The sequence below is a fragment of the Schistocerca piceifrons genome, chromosome 11 (assembly GCF_021461385.2).
Source record: "Schistocerca piceifrons isolate TAMUIC-IGC-003096 chromosome 11, iqSchPice1.1, whole genome shotgun sequence".
Taxonomy (NCBI): Eukaryota; Metazoa; Arthropoda; class Insecta; order Orthoptera; family Acrididae; genus Schistocerca; species Schistocerca piceifrons.
Window position 1 is genome coordinate 58,781,504 of NC_060148.1, and position 21,011 is coordinate 58,802,514.

The window sequence follows — 21,011 nt, forward strand, 5'->3', positions numbered from 1 at the left end:
TCAAACGTTTTGCTACATGAAAAATCGAAATGTCGTTGTCTAATACCGGAAAAGCTGTTAATACCAATAGTACCAAAGACTGGTGTGGTTTCTCGAACTGAGTAAGTCTATTTTGCCACAGTCTGATAGATAAAACAAAATGCCTTTCTAATATTTCAGCAACTGTAACACACACCAAATAAGAGAGACTGTTTTGGCAATAATGGTCATTTTTATAACACGACGCAATATAATTCAATAAGTATCAATATGAAATGCTTATTTGGTCTACTATAAGTAAAAAGTTTTATGTTAGGAAATAGTTTCACATTTCATATATACGCTACAGTTTCTCAAGCGTGTGATCGAAAAGTAGTAGTACGAAATTTTTGTATAAATTTGGAATTGTCATATTCTTCCATAGCCGGCCGGAGTGGCCGAGCGGTTCTAGGCGCTACAGTCTGGAACCGCGCGTCCGATACGACCGCAGGTTCGAATCCTGCCTCAGGCATGGATGTTTGTGATGTCCTTAGGTTGGTTAGGCTTAAGTAGTTCTAAGTTCTAGGGGACTGATGACCACAGCAGTTAAGTCCCATAGTGCTCAGAGCCATTTTTTTTATTCTTCCATAATTTGTGTGATGTCCCCTTTTCTCCGGGTAGCATGTGGCTCCTTGTTGCTACTGCTTACACAGCAACAGCTACCTTTCTGTAGCCACACTCGTACGCGACTCAACTGCGCAAGCGTATGAGGCCGTTTAACTGCTCAAATGAATCTAATATAAACAGTTGTGACTTCATGCTCATCGGAGTCAATTTGTTGTTATGAAGCATTGCATAGTCTTCCTAAAGTCTTTGACACATTTTGCTGTTGGCGGATGTTTGTTCGAGCACTGTTTTTTATATGACGCATTTCATTTGCAATTTAAGCTTTATTTTCGTTTTTTCGCTCGTCCTATTTTATTGCTGCAGTATTACTCTGTCGTGGCGGGATACAGTAATATCCTTCGTTAGAGTATCGGTTCTTACCAGTCAAAATTACAAAAATTTAGCTAAAACAATTAAAAATTCCCGGAACTCTAAAAAGTTCCCTGGTTTTTCCCAGTTTTGTCCCGGTTGAAAAAATTCCCGTATCTCCCGGGTCGTATACACCCTGATTTTGCAAGTCACCTTAAAAAGGCTGCGTTCACACTGGCCGGGCCGCCGCCCGCTTTGATATCAAACACATGGTTTTGAATTGCGGTGTTCACACTGGCGGCGACATCCCGAGTGTTTGATATTGCCGGCGCGAGCCTGTGGAGCAGCACAACAGCTTCTGCAGGACACGCATCACACGCCTCCCTTCTACTTTCATCACTAGTGTGACTGCACACGTCTTTCATTTTAAGATGTTACCTCACATTTCGGAATCAGTGAGGAAAAATTACGTTTATTATAATGATACATGCGAAATTACTTTTATTTCAGTTATTTAATCTACCGTATTTACATGCATTTACAACAATAGCTTGCCAGCGATCGCGGCATTGCCGCCACTGAATAGTTCGCATTTACTTGTAAACGGAGACAGATACGAGTGTCACTGAGGGACGGAAATGTGTCCCTACCAGATGACAATGCATTGTAAAGTCATGCTGTGGCACGTTACTATAAGCTGTTGTCTGTGACATCTTTTTGCGATGTTCTTACTTTAATGAATGCAGAATAACATATACACGACATTAACTTGTGTCCCTCAATTTGGTAGTAGAAATTCGGTTAGTGTGACAGTAATGATGCAGTTTCCAGATTATGGAACGAAGAAACCAAGGAGTGTATTTCAGATAGTACACACAAATATAAATTATTTTCCTTTATAATTTTATTGTTCTTTCAATTAAAACGGCGAAATTTAAATCGAAATGTTTGAGACTATTACAGAGAAGAACTTAAAAAACTTGGTAACGTTAGATCAGGTGACCCAGGAGAAAGCCCACAGAAACGCAATTCCACTTGGCCTTGGTTCGAACACATGCATTTCCTAAGGGATATTTTAATTCCAAGAGCAATGCAGAGTTCGTTGTCATCACAAACGGAACCAGCAAGTCAATCTCAACTATCTCCAGAATTTTCGTCCACAAGATGAACGAGATCAGTCTGATATATCATCATTAGTGGCAGTTGATGAAACGTCCACTGGCAAGCACAATATCACAAAGGAAAAAAAAAAGAAGTAGTGGGCCAAATATTGAAGAAGAATTTTTAAAGCTCGATAAGGGCAAATTAGCTGTGATGAAGGCACATCAAGACATGACCCAAAACGATGATACATACCACTTCCTGATGAGTCTCAGGAGTGCAATGAACTCCCTTCCAGTTCAGCGGCAAATGTTTGTGAAACTTAAAATACAAGAGCTTTTTTATAATGAATTGGAGGCAGTGAGTGCAGTGCCAGGTTCTTAAAAACAATGACTGCGCTAATTCAACTTACTTCTTCATTACAGACAACTTTGCTTCTTGTATTATATTACTGTGAAACTGTATTCCGTTTTGTCATTGTTGCCTGAAATGTTCTTTGATAGTGATACATGTTATTACTCAATCTGCAATATAAAAAAAAAGCTTTTCAGGAACGTCCTTTATTATTGTAAGTAAAAACCTTTACTAAATGCCAGTCGATATTGTTAGGGAGGGTCAATGTCCACCCTATTACAAAGTGCTCAAAATTCGACGAGTCACCATAATGTGAAAACATAACTAAGATAACAATGAAATCATTTTTACATAAGACAGTTCTAATTGGATAATGGCGAAAAACTTCTGGCTGCACCTGTGTTATCTTCGACCTTCAGCTGCTAATGAATTAAGATCCCTTTGCCGCTGGGGACAAGACCACCAAGGGGAAAAAATACACAGAAGCAAACAGTGACACACACATCTCATCCTTTACACTGCTTGAACTAGACGAGAATCCAACAGATCAATCAACAATAATTCATTTACCTGTCCTGCTGTGCTTGAGGCTATGCTGAATCCGCGCATTTTCTTTCAGTTACAGTAGAAAAATCGAAATGGCACCACCTTACAAAAAACGATAACTTAATCATTTCATCGTCAAATGATCCAGCAAAGTGTTGATTGAAACGCTGTCCCACTCAGCCTTGGTTTCATTGCATTCATTTCCTAAAATATACTACTTGTAAGAGCTATCCACTGATCTTTCTAAGTGGAGATGGGGTCGATCTAAAGAATGTAATTATTTACAGCTTGCGGTACTACACTTACGTGAACTGCAAAAACAATAATACAAAAAAATGAACTTTTTGTGCCTTAGTCAAACTTAGACATAGAAACACCTGTAAATGTATTTATATTTTTTAACATCTGCTGTTTATTATATGAAACTAGAAATAAATCACGTAGAATGTTGCAAGCTTGTATTACAATGCATCAGGAGCAAGATCTCATCTTAGATTAATATACTCTTATCTTTTAGTTCGAAATACGAAATGTACATTATACTAATTGTAGGATGTTGATGACAAATAATTGTTTGTCTTTTGTGATGCAACGTGTGGCCAATTATAAAAGCATAGCAGATGATTGTCCAGTAGCCGAGGGAAAAATTCTTATACATTTGGATTTATCTAGACAATGAGACCATTAAAATAATACGAGGGACCGACACTAGGTCTGCGCTGATCACTAGTAATTAGTTTTTTTCTGTCCTGCATTATATGACTACACTAAACCAAGCTGTAACCGTGCGAACTCCGTGGCTTGCGGACGCGGCACTGACGTCACTGAATAGCTCGCATTACTTGTGACCAGAGACAGATATCAGTATCATTACCATTTCAAAAACTTTTTGGTAGTTTTAGCTACATTTCATTCCCAACAATGTATGGTCTAAAATGGATCTAACAGTACGCTACCCACTACATAACCTTTTCACTACAAGATTTGTAAGTCAAGTGCACAACATTGACAAATAGCATCATTTCACAATGACTGTTAAGAAATATGGAAAGATAAATGATTCAATACGAAGCTAAGATGTTACACTACCACGTGTACAAAAATAAGATTTTTTAGCCGCATATTTTCTTCCAAATCGGTTGGGAAGCGTTACGAAACTAAGAAATCACGCAAAACGAAAAGTGGACTTTTTCTTTTTTCATGACGTAAGCAACGCTTTTAAGGAAAAAATAAGTTCATAAAATGATGTGGCGAAGTCTTATATACCGCTAAGAATTTTTAAAACATGAAAATCGGAAAAGTGGATTTTCCATTTCACTGTTCCGGCTCGGCGCGGCGCGCAATGTGAATGCACTACACGTCGGCCTGAGCTGGCCAGGCACGAGGCGAGCCAGTACGCGTCATCCCGGCCCGGCCCGGCCGGCAGTGTGAACGCAGCCTTATGGTGTGTGGTGGAGGGTCCAGTCGTGAATGGCAATATATCGGTCCACTCTTCTAGGAACACTCACACAGCAGTACATAAAGCCTCTCTTGCGGTGTCTGCCACTGGATTTGTCCGAGCAACTCCGTGATGCTTTCGTGCTTACTACATGAACATGTAAGAAAATGCACTGTCTTCTTTGGATCTTCCCTATTTCCTGTACATCTTGTCTGGTACGGATTCCAGACTGACGAGCAACATTTGTCTATTGGTGAAACAATGGTTTTGTAGGCTATGGCCTTTGTGGGTGGACTACACTTTCCAAAGATTCTTCCAATTAGTCTCTGTCTGATTAGTTTCATGTCGTTATGCTTCAAATCACTCCATACATACCTGTATATTCCTGGATATTTAACGGATATGAATGCTTCTAGAAATTCTTCTGCGATCATGTAATCCTACAATAATGGTTCTTCCTACGTTATGTGCAATGTGTTACATTTGTTTATGTTGAGGGTCAACTGTCAATCCTTGGACCGAGTGTCAATCCTTTGCAGGTCTTCCGATATTTTGCTACACTTTTTTAGCCTTGTGACTTCTCTATACACGACAGTATCATCTGTGAAAAGCCCATTGGAATCTCGGAAGTTATCTGTAAGGCCATTTATATACACTGTAAAAAGTAATGGTCCTATAACAATCCTTTGTGGTACACCCGAAGCTAGTTTTACATCTGAAGACTTCGCTTTGTTAACAAGGACCTAGTGTGTTCTGTCCGTTAGAAGCCAATTTCAAAGCTGTTCTGATATTCCATACGCTTACATTTTGTTCATTGGGTGACAAGGTGGAAAAGTATCAAACACACTATGAAAGTCAAGGAACACAGCATCAACCTGAGCACTGGAATATACTGCTCACTGGATCTCGTGGAGAGACAGAACAACCTGTGTCGTACATGACCGTCATTAGCAGAATCCATGATGATCGTAACCGTAATGAAAAAACTTGCAGCATTAATCTCTTCTGATAGGAACTGTATTATGTTGGTGCATAAGTTTGTAGTGTTTTTCCATAAGTTTAATAAACACAACAGAGACTTTAGTCATCAATAATATAATCTTTTTCACTATTTGCAAAAATCTGCTAATGCTCGGGTAACTTTTCAATCCCGCAACTGTAGAAATTACATGGTTTCGAGGTGAAAAACTCATCGAGCCATGTTTGGAAGGCATTTTCATCCAGAAAGGAAGGTTGTTCGATAGAGAGTGGAAAATGAGGGTACATAACCAGATGAATAAAGTGGCTGCAGAATGGTTTCACAAGCCACCTCCTGTACACTGTTTTCTGTCAATCTAGCAGAATACAGGTGAGCGTTATCTTGGAGTAGCATCACTTCATGCTGTCTTCCTGGTCGTTGTTCTCGGACTGCATCTGCAAGACATCACAGGTGTTGCCAATAAGTTTCAGCAGTGATGGTTTTACCTTAGGGAAGTAATTCATAGTACACCACACAGTCAATGTTCCACTAGATGCATAACATTATCTTTGGTGGATGTGCATAGGTCTTTGTACATGGAGTTGCTGCTTTGTTTGGGCTCAACCATTCCTTTCTTCTCCTTACATTAGGATACAGACACCATTTCTCATCACCAGTAACGAAACACAACAGGAATGGTGGTGGTGTCCACAAGCTGACTGATTATGAGCAAACAGAGATGCACATTGGCCACCCACCGATTTTTGTGATTTGGGCTTACAGCAAGCAGTACTCGTACACCAGATTTTTGAACCTTCCACACTGCATGCAAATGTTGCACAATGGTGAAATAATCACAGTTCAATGGTGAAATAATGACAGTTCATCACTTCTGGCAGTTCCTGAGTAACCTGATATGGACCAATGTGTATTAATGCATTTAAATGATCTCCATCAAATCCCGAAGGTCTTCCTGAACGTGGAGAGCCTCTAAAGTCAAAATGATCCTTTTTAAAACTAGAAAAACATTTTCTTGCCATGCTATGTCCACGCCCCACTGGCATTATTACCGTACCCAGCACAAATGGTTCTGGCTGCATCCACTGCTGTCAGTCCTCTGTTAAACTCAAACAGAAGAATATGTCAGAAACACTACAATTTCTACATTTGGCACTCCATTTTCTAGTGTCCACAGCTCTATTCGCTATCTCCAAATGACAATATGTAAACTCACAATAGAAACAGTGAACTACAAATAAAAGATGGCTGTCGATAAATAAACTCGTAGGAACAGGAATACCGACGAGCAAAACAAAAATGCCAGAAACATATACACCAACTTAATAATTTAAAATAACATATATCTACTGCCAATTATGCATTTATTTAACGAGTGATGAGGCACATACATAATTCATTTAAAAATATACACTACATAAATCATTTAAAAATATATGTTTCTACAGGAAAAACACCCATAGCTACAGAATTGACAGTAGAATAATTTAAACAATAATGCAACTGAAAGTATACCAGTAAACACTTCAGTGCTAATACCTCACAGGTCAGTTTTCCTCATGTATCACTTTCTTCCAAATAAACGTCCACTTCCATTAATGATTTTTGTAACTGTTATGAAGAGAAATATTATTGGAAGAAATGGTGAAGCGTGGTATTAACAGCAACATCAAGCAAGTGGAATCTTAAAATTTCCTCATCCCATAAAATCATACACTACCACAATTTCATTTGTGATAATGCTGAAAGAGAAGAAGAAGTGGAGGAAGAAGCCATGTGGCATCCATGTAAAGTCTGCAGGTGGAAGATTTTGCATCCTATAAAGTAATGTAGTTTTAGAGACAATGCATAATGAAAACCTGCTCTGCTCATACAAAGCCACGTTTCACACAGACGGGTTAGTATACTATCACAACAACAATGCTCATAATGAACAGGAGCCATACTGAACTTTTGAGCAATCCTTTCTTACAACTGCAGCATCCTAAACTACAAACTTTACGTTTACATATTTGTGAGATCAATAAACATCTACCATGTGAGCAGGTGCTATATTTACGAAATGTCCAGTATCGATGCATTTCAACAGCTTACTCTTACTTAGTTTCTTGTTAAGAAGGAAATAATTGCTGCTAAATTCTTCTCTCAGACTTCAGCATGCATGTGGATATATATGCACGGGCACCAGTGGAGTTAGGAAAACATTAAAAAGTGGGAACACAAACATCCCACATCAGCCCACAGTACGTGCCCTCCGTAGTACCCGAAAAGAAAAGTTACAGAATGACAGATGTGTCACTGTGAATGAGATCGCAACAATTCTTACAATAGGACAAAGTGCAGTGCAGGATACAATTCAGAGCTCGAATTACTGAGAAATTTGTACCCTCTGAGTCCTGCATTTGATCAAAGACTGTAGTTTAGAAAACAACTGCCACCCAAAACCTCAAACAATTTCAAAATGTAAGAGGCAGTTTTTGAGGAGTATTATGACAGGAAATGAAAGCTGGTTTTGTCATTACGTGCCTGAACTAAATGTCAGAGTACGGAAGGGCTCCACTGGGATTTGCTGTCAGAAAAGAAAGTACGGACAGTAAAATTTGCTGAAAAAGCTGTTGGCAGCATTTTCTATGACACAGAGGGTTGCATTCCGGTTAATGTTCTCAAACATAGACAGACCACAAATGCTGTGCACACCTTCTGACACTGTCCTGCGTCTACTCTCTTTTTAGGTCCGGAGTAACAGATGCGAAGTCACAAAGCAACGGAACACACTCATCTGGCAGTCAGAACAGACTTCCGCCACGAGAAGATTTAGACATTGGTGAAAACTTGCACAAACAATGGAGACTGTACTCAAAAATGACAAAAACGTCTGTACATAACCAGGATGTGCATTATTTGCTTTAAAAATAAAAGCTCAATCCTAACATACGGATAGAAATTCAGTGTTGGTGGGCTTCAAAGGTCACCTTACCAAGTGCAAACTGCTTTGTGTGCTACAGGAATGACAGCCACTGCACTCTGAAATGCACAGAAAACACAATAAACTTTGCCAATATTGAGTGTCCAGTGTGAGCCCTCCTCAGACAGTTCATATATTCGACATATTTTGTGGAAACGGATCACTATTTTGGGCCACATTTATGGCTCAGTAAGCTCATAAGAGAAGAGCAACAAACACCACAAGCGAGCTCGAGCACGGCGTACACTTACAGAGACGTAAATCGATACTATCTGACGTGCAAGTATTTGTGTATCTGCAGGCCGCTGGCTCGATGGAACGATTCGCCACATATGTCGCACACGTAAGGCTGTACGTGCTGAGACCTGTGCTTCCTCAGTGAAGTGTTACTATTTACACATTTACCACATACGTTACACTTGTACATCTTGGACTGGCTCTTTCCACCGTGCTGTTCTTTGTGCCTCCAGAGAGAGCACCGGTCGGGAAAAAACTGGCCGCAGACGTCGCACGTGAGGAAAATCCCACTTCCGTGTACCAGAGCGTGTCTCTTTAGGTTAGAGTTGTTATTGAAAATTTTTCCACAGATTCCACACACGCCCAAGGCAGATTTCCACAAGTACGCGTGAGTGCCGGCAGCAGCCTCCGAGAGAATCGATGCCGCAGTTTCGGAAGGTGCCGGGATGCGGCCGCTACGAGAATCTCCGTGTGCCGAGCTGACTTCGCTCCCCCGTGTAGCGAGAGTGACTGCAGAGTCCTCCGGACACGGCACCCCGTCACACTCGTCGGAGAGAATTTCACCCTCCGGAGACTCGGCACGCTTCTCCTTCGCGACCTTAGGTACCTGCCGGACGTCAGAGTCGACCGTGGACGTAGAGCAGGAAAATCCTCTCCGGGGCGATCTCCGCATTTCACTCGTGACCACACAGACGTGATTCGTGCAATCTGCCTCCGACGAGAAATGGCGCGTGCACGAACTGCAGGTGGAAGGAGGAGAAGTGGCCGGCAGCAAACTTCTGTCGCACTCGGCCGCTCCCTCCGACCGTACAGTACTGTAGAACTTCTTTGTCTCTTTGGACTCTGTCACACCTCGAGCTCCGGCCAGTGTGATGTCGTGGTCTGCACTGCTGACGCCTCGAGATCTAAAAAAAAATACTCTTATGTTTAAAAGAATATTTGATGAAAACATATTTCGGTAATGTACAAACAAATATATAAGGGACAGTCAAATAAAAATGAGACAGATGGAAAGTAAACTGTTTAGACTGGAAAGTCCCGGTTGGAATATCAACAATATTGTGAAAAGACTAGACCGCTACTTCCTGTAAAGATGATACATCGAGTTGGACAGATGCACAACAAAAAGACTTTTTACCCACTCAGCTTTCAGCCAAAACCTTCTTCAGAAAAGGAAAACACACACACATTCACACAAGCAAGAAGACCTCGAGCACACACGACCACTAGCTGTGCCCAAAGTGACTGAGATAGTAGTCGTCTTTGTGAGGTGTGGTGCTTGTGTGAATGTGTGTGGGTGTGTGTATTTTTTCCTTTTTGGAGGAGGTGTTTGGCCAAGAGTTAATTGTCTAACAGTCTCTTCATTGTGCCTGCCTGCAACTCAACATGTAATCTTTAGGGTAAGTAGCAATCTATTCTTTTCAGAACTTTCAGCATTGCAGTGTGTCAGCAATCGTAAGTATTGAAATAATTATGAAAAATCCGCCTCAACAGTTACATTTTCAGCAATACACCAAGTCCTTTCATCCATACATGTATTTTTTCATCATTACTAACTTTTCTCCAGGAGCGTGTATACAATGTAAATGTCATGTTACTATAAACATAGCTAGGTCTACTTTGGGTCTTCAGATCGATACCACAATGCCAGGTCTTTTAGGTGATGACATCTCGGTCGGCGAAAGATTCGAGTCCAGGAAGCAACGCGTTTTCACAACGAACAATCGCTAGGGTAAACCATCCACTACCAGAATTTCCAGTAACGACATCCAGAGTAAAATTAACTCTGCAGCCACGGAAGAATATAGGTCCATTCAATATGACAGCTTGGGCCGTTCCATTTCCTCCCAGTTTATTTTCAAGGCTGATAATATGTTTATAGACAGGCATGCGGTGGCGGCATTGATGATACACACGTCGACGAGGCATAGTGCTTCAATGCTGTTGCAGATAGAGCTCACAGCAGAATGGTTCCGCTGGCGTGCACTGCCCACTTATAAAGGAAAAGGTTGACCTTGATTTTGTAATGCAGTGATAACGGACTTAGACTCTGCAGGCACCAGCAGGAATGGCTTATCCCGTACGCGTGCTGTAGTCGTTCTAGCAGTCAACCTTTTCCTATATAAGCGGGTAGTGCACGTGAGTGGAACCATTCCGCTGTGAGCTCTACCTGCAACAGCATTGAAGCACTATATCTCGTCGACGTGTGTAACGTCAACGCCGCCACCGCATGCCTGTCTATAAACATATTATCAGCCTTGAAAATCGAGGCGGATTTTTCATCATTATTTCTATTCTCTTCATAATATTGTTAAGTAAACTGCTTATTATTTCAAAAGTAATCCCCACGACTGTTAATACATTTACCCACTGAAACACAAGGCAGTCAATGCCTTCACGGAAAAATGCGAAACAAATTGACAGCCACGAATGTCTCTCTTCAGGAGCCCAAAAATATGGAAATCAGTTGGGTCGGGGGTTTGGAGCTGTATAGAGGGTGCACTTCCCAATGAAACTTCTGCTTCATAGCCAAAACAATCTTGGCAACTTGGTGATGTATTGGGGGTGGAGTGGAGGAGGGGGGAGGTGGAGGTGGTGTTATATTAAAGGCAGGGAAGACTGTTGGTAATGGATGCAATGAGTTAACAGAGATTGAGGCCAGGAGGATTATGCCAGCAAAGAATGTGTTGTGAGGATAACTCGCATCTGCACGATTCAGAAAAGCTGGTGCTGGAGGGAAGGATCCTGATGACACAGCTTATGTATCAGCCACTGAACTCACACATGTTTTGCAGTAGAACCAGTACTGACACGGCTACTTTCACAGGTGGCTGTGTATCTGACTGGACAGGATGAGCCTGTGACGGGAATAGAGTAGGACAGGGCTTCCCAACGTGTGGTCTGCGGACCCCTTAGGGGTCCGCCGGCTCTTTCTAGGGGGTCCGCGGCCACCTTTCACCAAATCGTGTAAAATAATGAGTAAAATTATTGCATAAAAATGTGAAAATGAACTTCATCACAATTTTTTGTGTGAAAAACGTGTAGTTTTACTTCAGGTCGTATTCCCAAGCAGCCTTTGCGGTTCCTAAGTGAGAACACACAGTTTAGTGCCGAAGAATGCGGCTTCTCTGATCGACTGTTTCGCAACAATACGGGGGTCATTTGTGCGCCGACTCACGGCGCTAGATGTGCTGATACCTTTTACACATGCCGGAGAGAGCTTTGTCGACCAATCACAGTGCTCACTGGCACGTATGCGTCCCCAGGCATCATTAAATGTTAAATTTGCTTTGTCAGTGCACTACCTATTTCATAAGTCGATTTTTGACCAGTTTATTACTTCTAACATGGATCCGTGGCTGAAGTCAGAATCATTGAAGATGGGTGCGGTTTCTCCATCGTCTTCACAACAAGGGAAGTTTCCAGTTGAAATGAATGAGGCAAGAGAACGACCAAAGGAAGAACAATCACAAGAAGCTTCACAGCCGGATTTATTATGTGCAAATGCTGCAAGTACTCCATTGGTTGCAATATCCTGTGGAAGTGGAACAACCAAGAAGAGTAAGTACAACGAAAGCTATTTTTAAATGGGCTTTATGGAGACAAAGGAGGGTAAAGCTCAGTGTGTAATTTGTGCGCGAGTCCTTCTGAACTGTTCAATGGTTCCAGTTAAATTGCGCCGTCATTTTAAAGGTACTCACCCAGATTTTTTCAAAAGGAAGAGTGCTGAACTAGCTGCTTCTCAGCATTGCATGAAAACTCATTCAAAAACAATTAATGAAAATTCATTAAAAGCTTCTTTCTTGGTTAGTTATTGAGTGGCAAAAACAGGCAAAGCTCATACCATTGCAGAAAATCTCATAAAGCCATGTGTTAATGATATTGTTTCTTGAAACTTTCTGGCAGATTAAAACTGTGTGCCGGACCGAGACTCGAACTCGGGACCTTTGCCTTTCGTGGGCAAGTGCTCTACCATCTGAGCTACCAAAGCACAACTCATGTCCCGTCCTCACAGCCTTACTTCTGCCAGTACCTCATCTCCTACCTTCCAAACTTTACAGAAGCTCTCCTGCAAACCTTGCAGAAGTACCACTCCTGAAAGAAAGGATATTACGGAGACATGGCTTAGCCACAGCCTGAGGGATGTTTCCGAAATGAGAATTTTCACTCTGCAGCAGAGTGTGCGCTGATATGAACATTGGGAACATGGCACTTGCATTAAAAACTTTCAGTTCCCACGGGTTTCGCTCTGAAATTTAGAGTTACTGTGCTCTTGACTGACTAGGGGCCTGCCATGGATTTTCGAATGATGAAGGGGTCCGCCAGCTGAAAAGGTTGGAAAGCCCTGGAGTAGGATATGCTGGATGGCTGAATCGGGCCAGTCTTGCATTCGAGTCTCTGACAGAGATATGACCGCTGTGGCAAGGGGCTAGGTGTGTGTGGCATTCCGTGGCCCACCCAACCTACGTAACATCCTGATGCATTCCTACGTCTCTCCCACTACCGACCCCTCGCCACAGGGTTCGCCATCTTGTGGAAGACCGGCCCGATTCACATACCCAGCACATCCTACTCCAGTCCTGTCAGAGGACTTTCTTATCCCATCAGAGGCAGAGTCACCTGCAAAAGCTGCCACATTATATACCAGCTCTGCTGTATCACTGCACAGCACGACCACTGACCAGCTGTCCACCAGAAAAAAATGGTTCGACACCTAATCGTGGCGGAGCACAGGGTCGACCGCCTAGTGGACGTACGTGCCAAAGTTCAACGGTTGCTTCATAACCCGTGCCATCCGGATATTTCTCCCCAAGCACCAGATGGGAGGGTATCCTTGCATCACTTCCTTTGTACCTTTCATCCTTCTGAATTCACTATCTGCAAACCCCCTGCACATTCACCCTCTACCAACAGTCATGATTGCTTTGCCGTCTGTCCGTCCGACTGTTAGGATACCTTTCTTTCAGGAATAGACAGACTTATCAAGTTTAAATTTATGTCACATATTAAGGTCTATAAAACATACAGCCATTTATGTCAATCTTTCACACTTGAAAACTTACTAAAAAAAAAAAAAAAAAAAAAAAAAAAAAAAAAAAAAAAAAAAAAAGAAAGAAAGAAAGAAAACCTAGTGTGTTGACCTAGAATCTGAAATATGGCAAGAAGCAAGGTTTCATAGTTCAAATAAAGGGAAAAATCCAAAAATTGTTAATCTGTAATTACATAAAAAATATTTTTTTGTAATTTTTTTTATCTATCTGTCTGTCCATTCGTATATTAAGATCAGTTTTTCTCTGGAACAGTTTGGCGTATCAAGCTCAAATTTATATCACATACCAAGGTCTATGGTCCCTTGGCTGTGTGAAAATTGTAAGCTTCTAAATCACTGCAATAAAAGATAGGCCATTACATCATCACATATTTTGACACTTGAAAACTCACTCGTGAAACCCTAAAGGGTACTTCCACCTGACCTAGAATCATGAAATTTGGTAAGACGCAAGGTTTCACGGTACAAACAATGTAAAAATCTGAAACTTCTTAAATTGTAATTTATATCAGAAAAAATCTTTTCTCATTTTAACATACAATGCATTCATCATCTGTCAAAAGCACACTAGAGGAACGTTACTGCATGTAGACATAAAATGTAAGTTGTAGTAATGTTTTAGTAAGTAAATACAACATATTTTATTTAATCTTCTTTCTCTACATATAAAAACTGAAGTCCCCTGCTTGCTTCTTTCTGTATGTCCGGGGTAGTTTGAGGAACTACTGTAGAGATTTTGATACAGTCACGGAATTCCTGCGACCTTTATCTTGCCAGTATCAAAATTGATAACAGGCAAAAATTGGTGAGATTCTTGATTAGTAAGATGGATGAAATATATATACACATAATTAAGTTTGTACAGAACCCTAAATGCACAAGTGCAATTCACACTTGGCCATTTCCTTGTGTTCCTTTCGACAACTCAACTCAATGCTTCTGCTACTCGGTGAGTGGTCTCGTTTACTCCCAAATTACTTATATTCTGCCAGAACTTTCCTTGCCACTTTTATAGTGTGTTGTTTACATCTATTTCTACAAGGTTACTCTGCAATTAACAATTAAGTGCCTGGCAGAGGGTTCATCAAACCACCTTCAAGTTATTTCTCTGTCATTCTACTCTTGAACAGCACATGGGAAAAACTGACACTTAAATTTTTCTGTGCGAGCTCTGATCTTTTTTTACCATCATGATCATTCCTCCCTATGTAGGTCAGAGGCAACAAAATATTTTCACACTCTGGGGACAATGTTGGTGATTGAATGCCACGCTAACTCACGTATCATACCTGTGACATTATCTCCCCTATTTCGCGATAATACTCAATGAGCTGCCATTCTTTGAACTTTTTCGATGTCCTCCGACAATCCTATATGATGCGAGTCATACACTACACAGCAGTATTCCAGAAGAGGGCTGTACGCGATCTCTTTTGTAGACCTGTTACGTTTTCTTAGTGTCCTGCCAATAAATCATAGTCTTTGGTTCGCTATACCCACAAAATTATCAATGTGATCTTTCCAATTTGAGCTATTTGTACCTGTAATCCCTAAATATTTGGTTGAATTTACAGCATCTAGATTTGTGTGACTTATTGTGTAACAGAAATTTAATGGATTCCTTTTGGTACTCCAATTGATGACTTTACGATTTTCATTATTTAAAGCTGTCTACAAACTTTTGCGCTATACAGATATCTTGTCTAAATCATTTTACAATTTGTTTAAATCATCTGATGACTTTATAAGATGGTAAATGACAGCATCATCTGCAAACAATCTAGGAGGACTACTCAAATTGCCTCCTAAATTGTTTATGTGGATCAGGAACAGCAGAGGGCCCGTAACACTTCCTTGGGGAAGGCCAGATAGTACTACTGTTTTACTCGATGACTTTCTATCGATTACTATGAACTGCCAACTTTCTGACAGGAAACTGTGAATCCAGTAGCACAACTGAGAATATGCTCCAAAGGCATGATATTTTTAAGCAGAAGTTGCTTGTGAGGAAGGGTGTTAAAAGCCTTCTGGAAATCTAGAAATATGGAATCAATCCGACACCCCTGTTGATAGCACTCATTGCTTTGTGAGAACAGAGAGCTAGTTGAATTTCGCAAGAATGATATTTTCTGAATCTGTTAGCCGTTTGTCAATAAATCGTTCTCTTTGAGGTAACTCATAATGTTCAAACACAGGCATATGTTAAAAAATCCCACTACAAATCAACATTAGCGATATGGATCTGTAATTCAGAGCGGATTATTCCTATTTTCTTTCTTCATTATAGGTGTGACTTCCACAACTTTCCAGTCTAAGTACGGATCTTTCGATGAGTGAGCAGTTGTATATGATTGCTAAGTATGAGCGTATGAGCTATTGTATCGGCATACTCTGAAAGGAACTGACCGGCATACAATCTGGACCAGAGGCCTTGCACACTACTTTGACTCAAATTTCAATATTTGTGACTGAAGTATTTACTTATTGATATCCCAAATTTACAAAACTTATGCGACTGGATGGCCAGTAAAAGAAATAAGTCAATGAGTGAAAATGGTCTCGAGTACTTTTGGCAAATTAAACAGAGTTTTTCAAAATGAAGCAATCGATGCGTATGAAAGTGAATGCTTACAATCAGCACACATTACCAGTTTTACTATACAACAGAGTGTTACAGATTTGAAATGCATAAATCATTCCATAACTGAGGGTTGTCTTCTGTTAGCAAACAGTAGATGTGTGCTGGGCATTATTTGGAGGGACGGAAAGAAAGAATCAGGGAACAGACTGCAGTGGAAGGTACCATTACGACTGTAACGGAAACAAAATTGGTGCACGCAAAATGCGTAACCATTTTATGTTTCCTGGTACAAACTTAAAATCCTGAATATACTCTGATAAATTAAGAACAAAACTTTGAAAAGCAAACAACTTATATCCATTTCTGCACTGATAGTTAACTGTTCGGTGTTTTGAGGGCATCCAGTCTTGCATTTGTAGTCTGTCTGTAATGTTTTGACTTACGAGATTGCTACTAGATATCACCTTTACTGTGCACCGCTTTAGATACTCAACAACAAAACACATTGTCTCAGCCTCTATTCTGTATTCTTGTTATGCAGTGCTTCCGAAAATAAATGGCTATAGTAACCCTAAGTTTGAAATTGGATTTAGCAGCTCAGAAAGTGAAGAAGAATGTTGGGTTACTTCACTGACGACAAAAAGCAACACAGAACATGAGATGATTGACTGATGAGTGGTCACTGATGTTAAGAGATAAATCACACAGTTACCAACATTTAAAGCCATTTTGAAATTCATAATTCGAATTCATATCTACACAGAAAGTAAGAAATGACTAAGTTACAGAATACTTCAGTCAAAGTCCAGTGCACAAGTTTACTCATAATGTTATTTGTGGTGATCTTCAAAATTTGTAACTCATTATTTTGAGCTTTAAGAGCTATCTTTACATATATATGTGTAATGTCATTTCATTAAAAAGCTTTAAGAGCTATATTTATGTATACATATGTAACGTCATTTCATTAAAGGATGTTTTTGATTAATAAAATCAATACTAGTTTTTGGAACTTAATTTGTATAAAGTCAGTATGTTAAGGGCTTAATGGAAAGCTAATGAATGGTTATAGGGGAAGATATGCGGACGTGTTATAGATAGATGCAAATGATTGGCTGGAAAATGACAGGATGCCAGCTAAAATATGATTTTCCCCTCAAAAGATGTCATTTTATCCCATCATGATTAATTATGCTCAGTACAGAAGCTTGACATTTTTGTCTTATTACTAGTATCACTTCTTTCATGCAATATGCACTGACATATCAGTGAACATACTACAACACTTTTAAGCAATTGTACTAAAGGAAGTTTTTGTATCCATATACTGGGAAAATAGATGGATGAATGAATGAATGAATGTTAAAGGAAGGAGTCTGAATTGCCTTTGTTTTTCTCACGAAATCATTTTGGTTGTCTCTAATGCAGGTAAATTCTTACACCTAGTGGACAAACATGATACAGCTGGTTTGAAAGCAGGCCTGAAAATAGATTATAAGACTGAGTCACTGTCAGCTTGGACAATGTAGCCATGTATGTGTTTTGTTTCAGTTAGCTCCGAGGGAAGAAACATAAAATGTGAGTTATTAATCTCATTACATACAATGCACAAATCATTACATCTGCTGTTTAGGAAACATGTCAAATTTTAAAAATAACATGATTTCCCAAAGATCTTTCAACACTATTTTAGAAAGTTATACGTTATAGGTTTTAAATAGTTTGTTATTCACATGCATTTAATTAAAATGCCAGTATATACAACACTTCAATATTTATTATACATTAACAATTTAAAATTTCTTTTGTTTAGTACATACAAGATTTCAATACTAGGCTAATAGTTTACAGATTTCTTTTGTTCAAAGTGTCAGACTGTCTTCCGAGAATTCTTCAATGGTGTAGTAACATTTCTCTACTAAAATATAATGCAATAATCTTTTCAGATTGCCAAAGTCCATATTAATATGTTTCTAACTTTTAGTTTGTTATAATTGGAGACTGGAAAATTTCGCTTTAAAGATAAAGTGAAAAATAATGTGCATTCTGCAATTTTTTGCGACACAATACGAGATCACTAGTTTTCATGACATGTCACAAAATGAGAATTGTGTATGGTCTTGAAGTAACAGCTGATTTCCTATGTAAAGAACTATATTTGTATATGTAATGTCACCAAAGTTACATTTTGCGACACTTTTGCACAACCTATCCCATAAAATAGGCGAGATATAAGAGGTCTTTAATGTGATACATCAATTAAACTAGATATTTTCATAGCATGCAAGCATAAAGATGAAAAACACTAAATACAGCACTTTAGTTTTGAAAACATGTAAATCATGACATCTGATACCTTTCAACAAACAAGGCCGCGGCCTTCACAACAGATCATGCTGTCACCACAAACTTCATTCACAGAATAGTAGAAATGTTATGGAATACATATTTTCAGTTTTCTACTTATCGCCTAAAACATAATAGCATCGTGTCACGTGTACTGTGCTGTGAGTGGCTGAAAATAGCAAACAGAACATGCACAATGCTGATTTATGTGTTTATGGAGCTAAAGTACCGTATTTTGTGATTTTCATATTCGTAATTGGGTTCTACATAAATATGCAGTTAACTGATGCAACACATTAAAAATTTCTCCAAACCAAATCATTTTAGGTACGATTTGTTGTGGAAAAAGGTCAGGAAATTTGATGTCGCCAGATAAAATATTACTTGTATTTCAAGTTAAAATTGGAGAATGCCTCGCTGTTGTGGGAAAACGGCGATTAAGCCAGTAAGCTTTTGAGACATATTAAGGGACAAATACTTCAGGTGGAGTTGAAGAAAACACTGAAATGCACTGGGCTGCACCTTCAAATTAGCAAACAACTCCCATGACCACAGATCCATGTATTTTGTTTAGGTTATTGTTTCAGTGACAGAATAGAACTGGACTCTACTCATGTTGGAATGCCAGTGAGTCTATTTTGTGTACATAGAATGGCAGGTCTCAGCAATGTAAGATAGTCTGAAAGTATACGTATACCTTCATAATTTGTTGGAAAAACAGCTTTTCATGCTAGCAGAGAATGTGGACATTGCAAAGTATCTGGTGCTGCAAAGGCAGTCGGTTGTCCGTGTTCAATTTTAGACTGGGAAACTGTTTTCACATTATAGGCAAAAGGTAGAGGGATCAATGGCATTCAGTCTCAGAAGAGAACTTTGAAGCTTTAACGACGCTTTCTTCTGAGAAACTTTTTCAATGGTATGTTGTTGCAAAGCTATTTTTTCTTTAACTGCTTAGACTTAATGGATTTAATATAAATTATTTCTGTTTTATTAATGTGAATTAATGTGATCTGTGATGTCAATTAATATGAGAGGCATTATAAGTAAAGCAACACTTTTTTTTCCTCACTCAATTTCAGATGAAAAAAAAATTTGAAATTTGTTGTGGGACATTGTGGAACATTCCCACTTCAGCCCTGACAGGTTGTGGCAATATGCGTAGCCTTCAAAATGGCATCTGCAATAGAGGTGGGTTCCAAGAAAATAGATGTAATCAAGTTTCTTTTGGCGGAAAAACCAGAGAATCGCAGATATTCTTAGGCACTTGTAACACGTCTACAGAGACCTGGCAGTAAGCAAAAGCACAATCAGTCATTGGGCGAAGTGTCCGTCTTCATCACAACAACACTGCACTATCCCGTCCAATCTCCCACATGCTGGCCGGCCGTAAACAGCTGTGACTCCTCCACATGCGGACACTTCCATTCAAAGTGACTGACGGATCACAATCAAACACCTCGCTACACAACTGGACATCTCAACAACACAAGGCCTGACATAAGATTCCACATCCCAGAGGAGCTCTCAAAACTTCACTCGACTGTTCTTTCTCATCATCCTCCAGCCAGGATCTCACACCTTCCAACTTCCATCAGTTTGGTCCAATGTGGGAAGCTCACTGTGGGCAACAGTACGTGGAAGGTGGGCAGGTTACTGATGCAGCAAGCTGTTGGCTGCAACGCCATGCAGGCTCTCCCAGTAAGGTGGCATAATACTGTCACATTGAACAGATATTATGTTGAAAAATAGGGTTTTGTACCCAAAACAGTTGGGTACAAAACGTGGAATACCGGAATCCTGAATAGAACCAACTGACTTCACGAAAAAAAAAAATTGTTGCATTACTTATTGAACTTCTCTTGTATAATGTAATTGATAGGAATATTTTTGTTTTCAACATAACACTGTAAAACAATGAAGTAAGGTCAACAACAATACAGGGTGATTAAAAAAGAATACCACAACTTTAAAAATGTGTATTTAATGAAAGAAACATAATATAACCTTCTGTTATACATCATTACACAGAGTATTTAAAAAGGTTTTTTTTTTCACTCAAAAACAAGTTCAGAGATGTTCAATATGGCCCCCTCCAGACACACGAGCAATATCAACCCGATACTCCAACTCGTTCCACACTCTATGTAGCATATCAGGCGTAACAGTTTGGATAGCTGCTGTTATTTCTCGTTTCAAATCATCAATGGTGGCTGGGAGAGGTGGCCGAAACACCATATCCTTAACATACCCCCATAAGAAAAAATCGCTCGGGGTAAGATCAGGGCTTCTTGGAGGCCAGTGATGAAGAGCTCCGTCACGGGCTGCCTGGCGGCCGATCCATTGCCTCGGGTAGTTGACGTTCAGGTAGTTACGGACAGATAAGTGCCAATGTGGTGGCGCTCCATCCTGCTGAAATATGAATTGTTGTGCTTCTTGTTCGAGCTGAGGGAACAGCCAATTCTCTAACATCTCCGGATACTGTAG

The 21,011-nt window shown here is 39.9% G+C and overlaps 1 protein-coding gene across 3 annotated transcripts in view; it reads right to left on the reverse strand.

Annotated features, from left to right (window-relative positions):
- Positions 1 to 6,716: 6,716 nt before the first annotated feature.
- Positions 6,717 to 21,011, reverse strand: part of LOC124720031 (zinc finger protein 93-like) — a 71,387-nt gene continuing 57,092 nt past the window's right edge. For 2 of the 3 annotated variants that reach the window (XR_007006042.1, XR_007006041.1), the window contains exon 7: positions 9,327 to 9,455. Coding sequence is in view for 1 of the 3 variants with exons in the window: in XM_047245281.1 (XP_047101237.1) it covers positions 8,582 to 9,455 (874 nt within the window). In the remaining 2 variants the exon portion in view is untranslated. Of the gene's footprint in view, positions 9,456 to 21,011 lie in introns of all 3 variants that reach the window. The other variant, XM_047245281.1, reaches the window with a different exon arrangement.